This window comes from Suillus plorans (assembly GCF_016647745.1).
Source record: "Suillus plorans strain S12 chromosome Unknown HD556scaffold_9, whole genome shotgun sequence".
In the NCBI taxonomy this organism is placed as follows: Eukaryota; Fungi; Basidiomycota; class Agaricomycetes; order Boletales; family Suillaceae; genus Suillus; species Suillus plorans.
In genome coordinates this window covers 249,612-261,805 of record NW_024537393.1, presented here as the reverse complement: position 1 = coordinate 261,805, position 12,194 = coordinate 249,612, and the positions used below count along the sequence as shown (strand labels likewise).

Here is a 12,194-nt window from a genome sequence, read left to right as displayed (position 1 = left end):
TGGAAATTAAATTCTCTGCTATTGAGTAAGACAAACTGAAACCTCCAATGTAATTTTACCAAGTTCGAATGAAAGGTAACCTTATTTCGCCTTCTACATGGAATGCACCTTGACAAGTTCAAGATATCACATTAATTTGCCAGATACGGGTTCAAAGTCAAGAAGAGTAAGACTGGCACTTCTGATGGCACATGCGTGCTTGGATTCGTGAATTGCATGGAATCTAACAGCCGCATATCGATACATAAAATTTCGTGTACACCAGGTACTCATATATAATGCCTGGATAATTGCACAACAGTAAATGAAGAAAAATCGAAATCGAAAGATATGGTAAAATGGGGCCAAAAATGCTATTGTCTCGGCATGAGAAATTGTGAGTAGGTTGGATGAATGATGATGTGAATGGATGAGAATAAGAAGTATACAACTAGCCACCAACTGTAGCGAACAGTTTTCCTGGCGAAAACCAGTGACGTTTTTGACGAGGTCGTGGGGCCTGCTGCCGGCATTGTTCATGTATAGCGGTTACAACGGGTGGTGGCGGCTCGGGCATGCTGGGTGACGGCGACCGACGCCCCCATGTGGGACTCGCAGAAAAGAACGTAGAGAAGGGGAACGAGTCTGTGAAGGACCCCCTGCGTGAACGGGGCTGCTCTTCCGTCTGATGCGGCGGCGACGACGAGCGAGGGAATGAGAACCTCCACAGGCTTGAAGACCACCTCTTCTCCTCGCCTGCAGTGGAACGGGGGATGGGGATTGGGGCTGAGGGTGGAGGAGTGGGAAGGGGGGCATCGACGGAGCGAAAGGCATTCATGACCATGGAGGGTACAAGGTGATTTATGGAGGGAGTGACTTGATCACGTCGCCAGGTGGCTAGAGTGGTGTCCTCAGCAACGTGATACGTGGGAGAGAGGTCGAGTTCCAGACCCACGACGCTGGAGGACGACGTGGAGGGGTATGATGATGGGGAATAGTCTGTTTCTGTGTAATCCCATGCGGAATCCATCCGCTGGCTTTCAGGAGTAGAATAAGCGCCTAAGTCAACCGAAGAAGGCATTCCAGAATTGGTCCAAGGCAAAGACAGCTTCGAAACTGAAGGAGGAGTTGGAAGGAAAAAACAGGAGGAGAACGGTGTAGAACTTTCAACGGCAGTGTGCATAGAGGAAAAGGTGGAACGTGTTTCACTGCTACCAGTGAAAAATATACGACGCCCGCACACTGTGTTGATTTTGAGACCCTTGGCGGGAATGGGCGTGGGCCTACTGCACATCATACCCTCAGGAGTGGCGGGAACGGAAGGTAACGAGCTGGAATCAGGGGATTGGGGAGAGTATGTTGATGGTGGAGTACGAGGGGACTCGTAGATTTTGAGCGGCTCAATCAGAGACGGTGATGGCGACCGAATAGAGGATTCGATGGCCCAGGTCGCATTGCACGACGAATATTGCTCCCAAGCCGGATTTTGTACAGAAAGCCTCGTGAAGTCCATCTCCGCATCCGAATCTTTGCTCCAAAAGGACTTGAGCTCGTCTTGAGCTTCAACAGGTTCCTCGTGATTAGAGGAGTCACTGTCGCTCTCAAGGTCGACATCAATCTCCCAGGCACAACGGGCCATGCTGCCTTCGAATATCACGCCCTCGGCGTAGAAGTGTTCCACATCCTGAATCGCCACGCGAACCTCTGCAAGCGTAAGGCGGTGCCTCCAATCCACTTCCAACATGCGGCAAAGAATCTCGTTCACTTCAGGTGAAATGGGGAGGACGGTCGGCAAAAAGTTAGCCGGGTCCTGCAAATATGCTTGGAACGTGGGGTCTGATGATGACGCCGACTTCCACGGATTCCGACCGGTTGCAAGGTTAAGGAGAATTATTGCTAATGACCAAATGTCGTTGAATAGGGGTGAATACGAGCCTGTCGGAGCGAATTCTCCTCCTTGACATTCTAAAATAGAGATGAGTATACGCGACGATTGGAGTGGCAGAATAAATACCTGGACTCATATGATATACGCTACCCGTCCGAAACTCCTCGCTAAACCTATCAGTCGTGGCAAGACCGAAATCGGTGATCGCAACTCGCATGCCACCGTCGAAGCACAGGACATTCTCTGGCTTGAGATCACGATGGTATATGCCGAGCGAATGGCAGTACTCAACAGCGTCGAGGAGCTGTAGAAATATATGTTTGATAAGGTGGTCATGACCAAGATAGCGGCAGTTGTGTAATATCTGAGAGAAAAGGTCGCCGTCGCTAGCATAATCCATGATAATGTAGGTGTAGTTGCCCTCCTCGACCACCCTGTGCAGTGTGACCACATTCGGATGCGCTGAAGCGAGGCGATGAAGAGCTATCTCACGGATGTGGAGCTGGCGCTGCCGCGTGCTGTGGTGGATGTGGGAGCTTATGAGACACTTGACAGCGTAGGAGGTGAGTAGGGGATCACGGGTGTCAACGGCACGATAGACGACACCATAACCACCAACGCCTAGGACTTCTACGAGCTCTATGGTATTGTTGTCGATGACAGTGCCGAGAGCGGGGGGAGGAGGGGTGTTCGCAGAAGAGGATTGCTTGGACGGCATCCTGGCCGAAGTCACTTCTAGGAGAGTGGTGAGGGAGGAGGAAAGTCCTAATGGACTTGAATGGAAAGGCCTGTAGCGAGGAACGTTACGGAGAGGGAGGTAAACGGGAGAGGCGAAGAGTAATGATAGATGAGCGGCAGTTTAAATGGGTGACGTCTGTTTGGGGCGTGTTAAGCATGAGGCCGCGCCTGGTTTGGTGAGCGTGATAGATGAAGGGGGCGCAACGTTGAGATCCCCCTGCGATAATGACATTATTGGCTTTTCTACGGTTCAGACATAACCCGAGCTGTATAACATTTCATTTTGCGTATGTTTCGGGTACCCCTAAATGGAAAAGGCGGCGAGCCCTATTACCGCATTGAGAGCCAAAGTGATCGATTCCGGTCTGACACGGCTTTCCAAAGAGGAGTTACTTGCTTAGGAATCCGAGGGCGGCGGCCATCAGTCAGTGACAGACTGTAGCAGATCGACCTTTTGACTGACACAACTCTGTTAGACTCGCATTCTATGAGAAATTTCCGAATCGTACCGGTGCAACAGGGCGGGGGGGTGACTGCCGCGGATGTAGAAATACTACAGGGCTAAGGGATTGGATAATGTGTGCTTACCAATGCCCGAAAAATGGGGGTATGACATCGAGAGACGATCATTACAGATTCGTTTTGACATAATACATGTGATTTGGGGTTAGCTGCGGCTACAGCACGACAAAGTGCTGCGGTTTAGTATCCAGACGTTCTAAACGTTGCGATTAGTGGTGGATAGCCTTTGTTAATCGAGGGTTGAAACATTGCAAAGTCGGCCAACTTGTTCGTGTCGTAGCACATTGATATCGCGTGCAGTCCAAGACTAGTAAAAGCACGTGAGTAGAACGCGACGCGTTGTGGCAAATCGGAACATCGGAGTTCTAATAAACACGCATCATTTAAAGAGAGTTTACCGAACACGCCTGTACAACTTGTTGTCTTACATTTTCTAGCCGTCACATTCAACCACGCGCATCAAGCGACTCCCAGCCTACACTGCCTGCACTGCCTCCTTAGCGCATTTTTTTCCATTGCACGATTCACAGCATTCTCTTCGCCTCGTTGCTCATTCAAATATCAATGTCCGTTCGCTCCTTCACAGTCTTCCAGGACACCCCAACCGAGATTCAGAAGATCAGTCATGTTAGCGATAAAAATCTCGTGACAACAACAGCTGCGGATGCTGCTGCCACATTGCTATCAACCCTTGCCGCTATCGAGAAGGAGAACCTTCATCCGCTTACAGGTGAACGCGCGGCCCAAACTACCACAAATGCATCCAAGAAGCGCAAGACAGCAGTTTTGGTAACAAAAGTGGTGGTTCCTCCGCCGTCTTCCAAGAAGCAGAAAGAACTCAAGTCGGACTCAAAGAAACTGCGTAAATCTGCCAGTGGCAATGTAAATAGAAGCGATGGGCGTAAAAAAATTCCTAGAGGGTCACGCCCTGTACGCAAGGCTTCCCCTTTGCCAAGAGTGGATGAAGAACAAGAGCTTTCAAGTGCAACTCCAAGTCAGCGAGATCCCGCTCGTCTTATTATTTCCCAGGCCAATATAGATTCCAAGTGTTACGAGCTTACTGTCTCACCATTGGCAGACGTCTCTGAAGCGTATGACACCGCTACGGAAACTTCGGATCAAGAGTCTGTGTTTGACAAAGTTCGTGGATCCTTTTCTGTTTACCATCATCAATTGACCTTGGTTTCAGAAACAGTCTGTTGAACCAGAACTTTGCCGTTATTTCTCTCCCGCAATATCGCACGCCTCGTTACCATCTGACCAAGCGGATGCTACTCCTCTTGCTTCAAGGGCCGCTTCCGATACCGAATTATCTACTCCAGAGCGCAGACAAATCTGCTCGGCATTTACCTTTTCATCTCCGTCGCCTTCCTCGAAACGTTTTAAAGAAGCTTGGTCATCCCCAAACAACAAGACAAACGCCTCCCGTTCAGAATCATAATATCTGACATATACCCCGTCGTGAGCCCTTTGAGCTACTACTATATTGACACCTGCACACGTACAATTTACTATCACATCTTACCCCAATCTCATGTTCACATTCATCATCAACCTTCTTGTCAATAGCATTTTTTCTTCCTATTTATACATTCCATCATCGCCGACATTATTACCTTGGGTCACATCGGGTCGCATCTCGCTTGCTATGCTTCGGTCTGGTTCACTCGCTTTGGTTTGCTCGTTGCTTTGTGCCCCCAGAGTATCCGCATTGTTGGACTCCTCAAGCATTTATGTATTACGCATCTCGCATCAATATATCTTCAATTCAAGAGATTGCCGAAGAGTCTCGATACGTCTCGTTTCACTCGAATTTAGTCGTGTGCACACTACGAGCTCACTGAATATCTTCAGATGTTACTCAGACCAGAACGACTTCTTAGCGAGTTGTTGGTCATGATGACAATCATCTAACTCTCAACATTGACTTGGCTTAGCGATAGGTATATCAGGAGCCCCACATATTTTTCATCTATCGATAGAGCTGATGGCGGGAATTTACAAATGTGAGCGATATGCATGGAAAGCGCGCAGTCAGAGAACGCGCCCTCCCACCAGTTGAGCTTGCCATGGGTTTGATCAATAGCATCATCCAAAACCTCAAAGTCACTCATGAGCCCAATCTCACGCTCACCAAGCAGCTTATTACCGTGAGTATCCATTGCGGATTCAATCTTTGATTTGTTTACATAACCTTCTCCATAGAACGATGACTTACTGCCTGACGAGTCAGAGACACGCACATGGCACGGATCCAACTACGTTGCCTTCTGGATGGTCGACATGTTTAATATAAACATATGGGGGATTGTATCGTACGCCCACCGTCACCATTATGATATCATTGGCCTGTGTTGAATGAAGTTTCCAAGCTCCATAATCCAACTAGGAATGTGGTGGTGGCAAGCCCGGACATGCGTTGGCCAGGTTACGGCATTGCCACGCGTTCCTTGTTCTGAATGCGCGTCCTGGGGCCATTCTCCATGTGACGTTCCCAATTGTGAACTGCACGAGTTTCTGGACGTTTTAGAGCCTGCGGTGCGTCTTTAATGGTGCTGATATGGCATAGTACGCGTTCCTGCCTTCACAACGACGCGTGAGCTAAGCATAGCATATGGTGTGGTGTTCAAGCGAGCATCGGAGGTTCATGTTCGTAATGCTCAGGGCGATGTGGCTTAGCATTAACGCCCTCCGTGCGTTGCATTCCACGTTTCCTGTTTGTACTCAGCTGAGGCTGGGCAGTACCAAATTCGATACCAGCGTCTTGTGGAACGGATACTCGAGATTTCCTGTGCTTCTTTTTTTAGCTCATTTCGCTGCCGGTTGTGGTTCCCTTGTGCACAAGGTGTAAGTATGCTCATCCCTTCTTACGAATGTGGTCATGGAGCGTCCTTCCTCAGCCACCACCTCTTCCTCGTGATACCCATCCAAATGCTTGATCACAGCCTCATTCGCATTCCTCATACGGTGCATCGTGAAAGCTCACGGAATCGGTCCGATTGTACACCAACCTTCCATATTGCACGGATCAAAGCTAGGCTGGGCCATGGTAGTTACTAGTCAGTTCCATGTCATGCATCGCTAACTAGGTGACGCTTGTCACGAACGCACCGGACTTCCCCTCGCGCGCTCGCACCCCATCGGCCGCGCTATACCCACAACTATTCACATTTCCTCTCACTGCATCATTTATGTTAGGTCCAAATCCTCGCAGGCTCGTCATCGCAGGTAACAGTGCATGGGACAACCATCTGGTCTCCCATGAAACTTTTGGGAAATTCCTTGAATGACAAATCCGTCGGAAGCGACGATATTGGGGGTGTGTTGTTGCGATATTCCAAGAGCTGTGCTTATATCTGGACGCGCTTTGGCCGCGCCGCTTCACGTCTTCCTTTTTGCAGGTATTGTTTATGGATCTTGGCATTATTCGTGATTGCAAAGGTAAACTCGCTTGTTTTGTTTGATGTTTGGTTGCGATTCTGATGCTTCCTCTTCCAGATGGGGTGCGTCAAATAACATGTGGAACGCGGTTCCTAAGACCGTGTTTCAAGCCCGAATATCTCTGCGAACTCGGCGCCGGTCGGATGCGATCTGACCACACTGTTCCCTCGTTTCATCGCTGTATGAGCAGAACTTCCGACGGGGCTGGTATATCGCTGCTACCGTTGGTCTCGCCATGTGTCCATGGAGCATGCATGATGAAGAATAGTAACGGATTTACCTCTTACCTCTCTGCACATAGCATGTTCCAAAGTTCCATAGCTGGGGTCATGGTGTGTAGGCAATTCTGCATTCTGCGATGATTCATTTCAGCATTCCAAGCTGAGACAAACAGGGTTGCTAACGTTCAGTCCAGAACCTAAGGCCTAAGGTTTGGATCTGGTTGGTTCAGGTAGGGGTACAGTTGTAGTTCAGCCAGCTATGGCAACCGGCCGTGGGGTTTTGCTGATGGGCCACCACCCCGTCCCGAGCATACACCCAGACTAAGTCACAGACACAGACCTGGTGTCTGCGCAGACTTTCACCCAGATCGGCCATTTCAGACTCGTCCTCCTGGAGACGATGTATACTCTGCAACCATTGTTTGCTGTGATTTGGCAGAACTTGTTGTGTAAACACAATTTTCGTACTACTTTCTGCTACTTTCTGTGGAAAAAAGTGATTTACTGACGCCTCTTTTCATTTGAGAATAACTTCGCCATCTCTTCAAATATATTTACTCCATGGTCATCAAGAACATGGACGGTCTTGTCAAACCGTCTGGCCTTGCGATATCTCTTCGTTGCTTGCTCGAACTCTTGAGCATTGAAATAGGCCTCAGCAGCTTTAAGATCATCTCCTGCTCGAATGTAGCAATCCGCCGAGTTGCGATAATACTGAAGCTTTTGATTTCCTGTCTCAGTCGCCCCACAATCAGTAAAGGCACCGGCAGCCACGTTAAAAGCTTTTTTTTGGTCGCCGAGTGAGGCCACTCCGACACTAGAACGTGCGACTTCTCGCAGTCGATATGCTTCACAGACCTTCACTTCACGACGAAGGTTAGCACGTTTGAAGCAGTGGATAGCCTGCGAGTAGCTCTTGTGCGAGAATAGTGAGTGCCCGAAGGATGTCCATTCTTCCGCAGTCGAGGAGACGGCTAGATGAGGGACATTGGTGCCAGGGGTACAATTCTGGACCTGATTGCGAGACGTCCAGAATATCTAAAGGGTATCAGATCGAGTTACGCTGACACACTGTAAACGTACACGCATCGGGTCTGATTTATCTGATTTGTCAACGATCCACATGTTCTTCCTTGCTCGAGTGATCCCCACATAAAGAAATTTGAGCTAATAAAAGTAAGCCTGAGTTTATTTCGAGGATCGGTGCGTCTACCTCGCTACAAACCCCAGCGTATCGCGCCTTGTCACGATCGAACTTCGATGTATGTCCTTGACTGTCCACCACATCGAGAACTATGCGCCATCGTGACAGATCTACAACAGAATCCTCGAAAAAGTTGTACAACAATACCTGATCGAAGTCAGACATCCATCAGATAGCAAACTTAGCCTTCTCACATCATTGAATTCCAGGCCTTTGCTCTCGTTAAGGGTCCTGCACACATATGTGAACATGAAAACACAGAGTAAAGGTAGTCTTAATACAACTCACATAATCAGTCCAATTTCACCAACTTGGTCTCGTAGCTTTTGACGTGCTGCATCGTCACGCACGAGAATGCCTAGATGCCTTGTCAGTAAATGAATGAGGCCTCTGACCAATTACTTGACATTGCTGGGCTCCGAACTCAATGCGACTACCGCTGGAAGAATCCTCAGAAGGAAAGAGGGATATCGTCTAGGCATACTTACCTCGCCCCAAACAAGAATTGTTCATAACGAACGGTGTCTTTATCCCAACCGGTAAAAAATACAGGCTTCAACCCGTCAACCACCCCCTTTTCTGGCTGAAGGTTATCGATTGTGTCGGGCCAAAATTTTGTGATGAGTTCGATCACAGAGTGCGCGCAGTTGACGATGCCACCGTGCGATCTGTAGTTAATCGCCAATTGAAATGTCGTAGGTTGATGAAGACATGCTCCAGCGGAATTGACCGAGATATTGATATTCCGCTGCTGCTCTGAGGTATCAATTAAGGCCCGAGCTAAGTTACTATCTGCTGACCTCCTCATGGTAGAGAAACGCTTTCAGATCATCGAACCTGAAGGAACTCCCTGCAGAGATTGTCTGTGCGGTGTCCCCAGTCCAGAATAAACCGTCTGGATTCCTGCACAATTGCCTCAACACTATAACAGAAAGTTCTCAAGGGATTTCTGTCAACGAATGATGGAGTAGCTACTTACAGAGTGCGTCGATCAGGAGGTTGTCTTGTGCTTCGTCGACATATCTAGTGCAGGTGGTCAGGGGCAAGATGCATTGGTGAGGATAACACATACAGATAATCGACCTGCTGACCGGGGAACCCCCGGCCCTGCAGGACTTTGAGTATCGCGTGCGTGCTGTTTAGGCATATATCGTGACATTACGTGGGTGAGAAGAGAGAAAAGGTCGTACCGGTCTGCAACATCATGATGACGTCGCTGCCTCTTGATTTTCGTATAATGCTCGAAAATGTCATACAGGATTTTCCTCTGACTCGCAAAATTTGGGTTCGAACGATGAGGAAGACCAAGGTAGTTTGGGCGATCGAGAACTCCTTCAGGACAGTTCAGTGCGTGTCCGGAGCCTTTAACCACCCCTGTATGTATATTCAGGAATTGTCAGTATCAAGGTAATGCAAATAGTACTCACCCATGAATTCGCTGAAAACCAACCACGGGTCTGATGGGGCAGTGTCAGTACTTCATTGTCATCACAAGAGAAAAGACGCTACTGAGTTTCTTAGTGAGTTTCTGCGGAAAATGAGGCCAGTACTGATTTGCGAATACGTCATAGGTGACGAGACTGTCATGCGCCTCAGCATTGTTAATATTGAAGAAAAGCCCTCGGTCATCCTTGCTCAAGATATCTGCCGCGATCATCTTCACTAGCTATATAAATGATTAGCTTGAGAACTGTCCAGACGACAGATTGGGACGTACTTGATCGAAAGTTACAAAAAGAGGAAAGTGTCGATCCTCAAGTTCGCTGTATTTCATGGGTATATTCTTCTGTGATTCGGGCAGGTCGTCAAGATCAACAAGGCCCTCCTGAACGTCTTTTGCCTTCATTCTTGCAAGTTCCTGCAGGGTATAGCCTGCTAACGCCAGAGATTCGAGAAGCTTCGTGAAATACTCTTCCACTTTCGTGGCGAGCACTCTGGATTTGGTTACGAAGATTTGGCGTGGCTTCGGCATGTCAACGTCACTCATCTCCCAAGCTCGCTGAATGTCGAGAATCTTAAACAGCATCGTTGTGGTTTTTCTAATCGGGTGCAATAAATAAGCTACTCATATCAGGAGCAGGACGCCTACCCCGTGCCGCTGCGACCCAAGACGTAACATGACGTGGTACACTCAACAATCCTTTGTTCTTCAGGTCTGGACCAACATCGATCAGTAAATTCGTCTCATTGGGGCAGAAGTAACTCGCGTAAGTATAAAGACGTGTTGTACGTCTTGGTTTGCGATGAGACCTTTTTGCAAAGATGAGAAGAGGTGGCGAGCCAACTACATGATTACTCACTATGCAGGAACGCCTAAAAGAAGAGGTTATCGAGTCAATATTCACGTGCCTATAGACCGTATTTATAAGCTTACTTGCGAGAATGTGACATATTTCTCCAAACTAGAAAACCGTTAGACGGAAACCAATTTGTATAAGAATAGCGAAAATTCATACACAAGCAAAGAGTGAAGCTATGTCATGGATCAATGACAGCACAAATGACAACTGAAAAACTCAACGTAGTCCATGTCCTTGTTACTAAGACTAAGTAGGCTTCTTGAACATTCTGGCTCTGGTTTAGCTGGTGGGAATGATGCAGGCAGAATCGCTCTGTCTGTAGAAAGGACTGGTTTATTCTGAAAGATACATCTGTGCAAGCAACCATTCACTGAATTGCAACAAGAGCTGAAAAATGTCCTCACCTTTTACGATATCCTGTGCCCTTGCGTGCGAGATGGTTACCCAAGGCATCCCATATTCTGCCAATCCGATCATGCGTATAAATGCCGTATACCTTGATCACTGGAGTTCACATGAGTGCTAATGGCGGACAGATGTAATCGCTCTTGTTAGCTCACCTTGTGTTTCGGACTGTCAAGACTCCAGTCTCAGTACCATGCTCGATGTTGATGTTAGGACCTACCTTTCCATCCTGGTCAGGGACACAATCGATCTGGTACTGTGAGAAAATTGGGTCGTCTTCTGCTCTGAGCGACGTGTGTCAAATAACACCTACTACTAATCGTAGGCCACTAGTCATCTTAGCATAGTAGATAGGTATGCCTGCATCCGGCCCGTTAAGCTGCTTGTTGTTATCATCGGAGAAATGACCCTTCGATAGTTGTCTGTGGCAATGATGAGATCATTGCAGCGAAATTCATCAGAAGACAGACTTAATCTGCTTGAAGATGATCTTGAATATCTCCTTATTTGCTCTACGGAATTCAAGCAACTTTTTGTAAGCCTCCGTAGATATGAGGATTTGCCACGCTCCGAACTCATCCGCGTTGTCGAAGTAAAGCGCAGACTCCATAGGCTGCACCACTTGGTACGTATTGGGTCGGTCAGTCGGGCTCTCGACATCCTCGGTTAACGAAACTTCAGGCGCAACATCTTTTGCAGACTCTTTCACATTTGGGAGGAGTAAGGCTTTGATGTCGCCTGCCAATTCCGTCATCCGGAGAAGCGAGAGGTAGAACTTACGGAGAGGTGTCAGGGAAAACGCCAAAAAGTAGCGAATATACTCACCGAGAGAGCATTTTTCAGCCCTGCAAGAATGTGAATAGACAATGATGCGGCAGCCTTGCTCGTGAGAGGCACAACCACACCAAGCCTCACGAAGAGTGATGTGTCGATAGCCGCATGAGCTTTCGGGCGATTACGCTTGCGCATTTTCTGAGGCACTTTCTTCTTGAAGAATTCATCATCAAAGTCGACGTCGAAGAGATCAATCTCGTCTTCAAATGACCCTGCACCAGTAAATTTCATAGTGTTCAACGCGCAAAGTACAGGTAAAGCGCGCTCGATGAAGCCTCTGTGGCGGCTGATGTCCCTTGAGACATCCGTCGCTAGGGATTCAACTGGCAAAGTTAAAAAGTACATAGACAGATTGTCTAGCATTTTTCTCGCAATGGATGCTGGATATTCTTGAGATTTCGTTGGAAAGTCTGTCATGATCTGTGATATCATTGCGTCGCGGCGATCCCAAACTGTTACAGGGTCAGAGCTGATGACGCTCGAACAAAGTCTGTGAGATACCAGAAATGATGTATGCAAAAATATGGGCTGATGACAATATGTGTTCGACCGTGGCTTGTAATGCGGTTGCTCCTGAACTTGAAATTACGTCCAGATGATGCAAGAAAGCTCTGAGGCCTGCCTCGTTGGTTATTCGATCTTTAGAGAGTAAGTCCAACATG

The 12,194-nt window shown here is 48.0% G+C and overlaps 3 protein-coding genes across 3 annotated transcripts; 1 reads left to right on the top strand and 2 right to left on the bottom strand.

The window, feature by feature from the left end:
* Positions 1–79: 79 nt before the first annotated feature.
* On the bottom strand, positions 80–2,946 carry HD556DRAFT_1022160 (serine/threonine protein kinase, negative regulator of sexual conjugation and meiosis). Its single transcript, XM_041295909.1, has 2 exons — positions 1,994–2,946; positions 80–1,944 (listed from the first exon to the last, which is right to left on the bottom strand). The coding sequence occupies exons 1-2, from the start codon at positions 2,583–2,585 to the stop codon at positions 431–433; spliced, it is 2,106 nt and encodes a 701-aa protein (XP_041164242.1). The 5' UTR covers positions 2,586–2,946; the 3' UTR covers positions 80–430.
* A 569-nt stretch (positions 2,947–3,515) lies between these two features.
* HD556DRAFT_1341921 (uncharacterized protein) lies at positions 3,516–4,926 on the top strand. Its single transcript, XM_041302128.1, has 2 exons — positions 3,516–4,267; positions 4,317–4,926. Exons 1-2 carry the CDS (start codon positions 3,692–3,694, stop codon positions 4,566–4,568), a joined length of 828 nt encoding a protein of 275 aa, XP_041164241.1. The 5' UTR covers positions 3,516–3,691; the 3' UTR covers positions 4,569–4,926.
* Positions 4,927–7,187: 2,261 nt separating this feature from the next.
* Positions 7,188–12,094, bottom strand: HD556DRAFT_1021756 (P-loop containing nucleoside triphosphate hydrolase protein). Its single transcript, XM_041295908.1, has 27 exons — positions 12,034–12,094; positions 11,524–11,984; positions 11,169–11,473; positions 11,012–11,120; positions 10,919–10,954; positions 10,854–10,866; positions 10,698–10,797; positions 10,515–10,644; positions 10,450–10,466; positions 10,368–10,395; positions 10,294–10,306; positions 10,201–10,243; positions 10,083–10,148; positions 9,711–10,032; positions 9,503–9,659; positions 9,421–9,450; positions 9,184–9,367; positions 9,066–9,128; positions 8,973–9,016; positions 8,794–8,915; positions 8,482–8,744; positions 8,401–8,432; positions 8,282–8,351; positions 8,188–8,224; positions 8,003–8,140; positions 7,873–7,956; positions 7,188–7,827 (listed from the first exon to the last, which is right to left on the bottom strand). The coding sequence occupies exons 2-27, from the start codon at positions 11,962–11,964 to the stop codon at positions 7,291–7,293; spliced, it is 3,384 nt and encodes a 1,127-aa protein (XP_041164240.1). The 5' UTR covers positions 11,965–11,984; positions 12,034–12,094; the 3' UTR covers positions 7,188–7,290.
* Between the last annotated feature and the right edge of the window lie 100 nt (positions 12,095–12,194).

Bases quoted from the DNA above. Each gene is read 5' to 3' on its own strand.
- HD556DRAFT_1021756 (XM_041295908.1), bottom strand. From the start codon at position 11,964: ATGATATCACAGATCATGACAGACTTTCCAACGAAATCTCAAGAATAT. The intron at 10,149-10,200 runs GCGAGTTACTTC...ATGTTGGTCCAG, and splicing joins CAACACGTCTTTATACTTAC to ACCTGAAGAACAAAGGATTG. The intron at 7,828-7,872 runs GTACGTTTACAG...GATACCCTTTAG, and splicing joins ATAAATCAGACCCGATGCGT to ATATTCTGGACGTCTCGCAA.
- HD556DRAFT_1022160 (XM_041295909.1), bottom strand. From the start codon at position 2,585: ATGCCGTCCAAGCAATCCTCTTCTGCGAACACCCCTCCTCCCCCCGCT. The intron at 1,945-1,993 runs GTATTTATTCTG...TCTCTATTTTAG, and splicing joins CGTATATCATATGAGTCCAG to AATGTCAAGGAGGAGAATTC.
- HD556DRAFT_1341921 (XM_041302128.1), top strand. From the start codon at position 3,692: ATGTCCGTTCGCTCCTTCACAGTCTTCCAGGACACCCCAACCGAGATT. The intron at 4,268-4,316 runs GTTCGTGGATCC...CCTTGGTTTCAG, and splicing joins AAGAGTCTGTGTTTGACAAA to AAACAGTCTGTTGAACCAGA.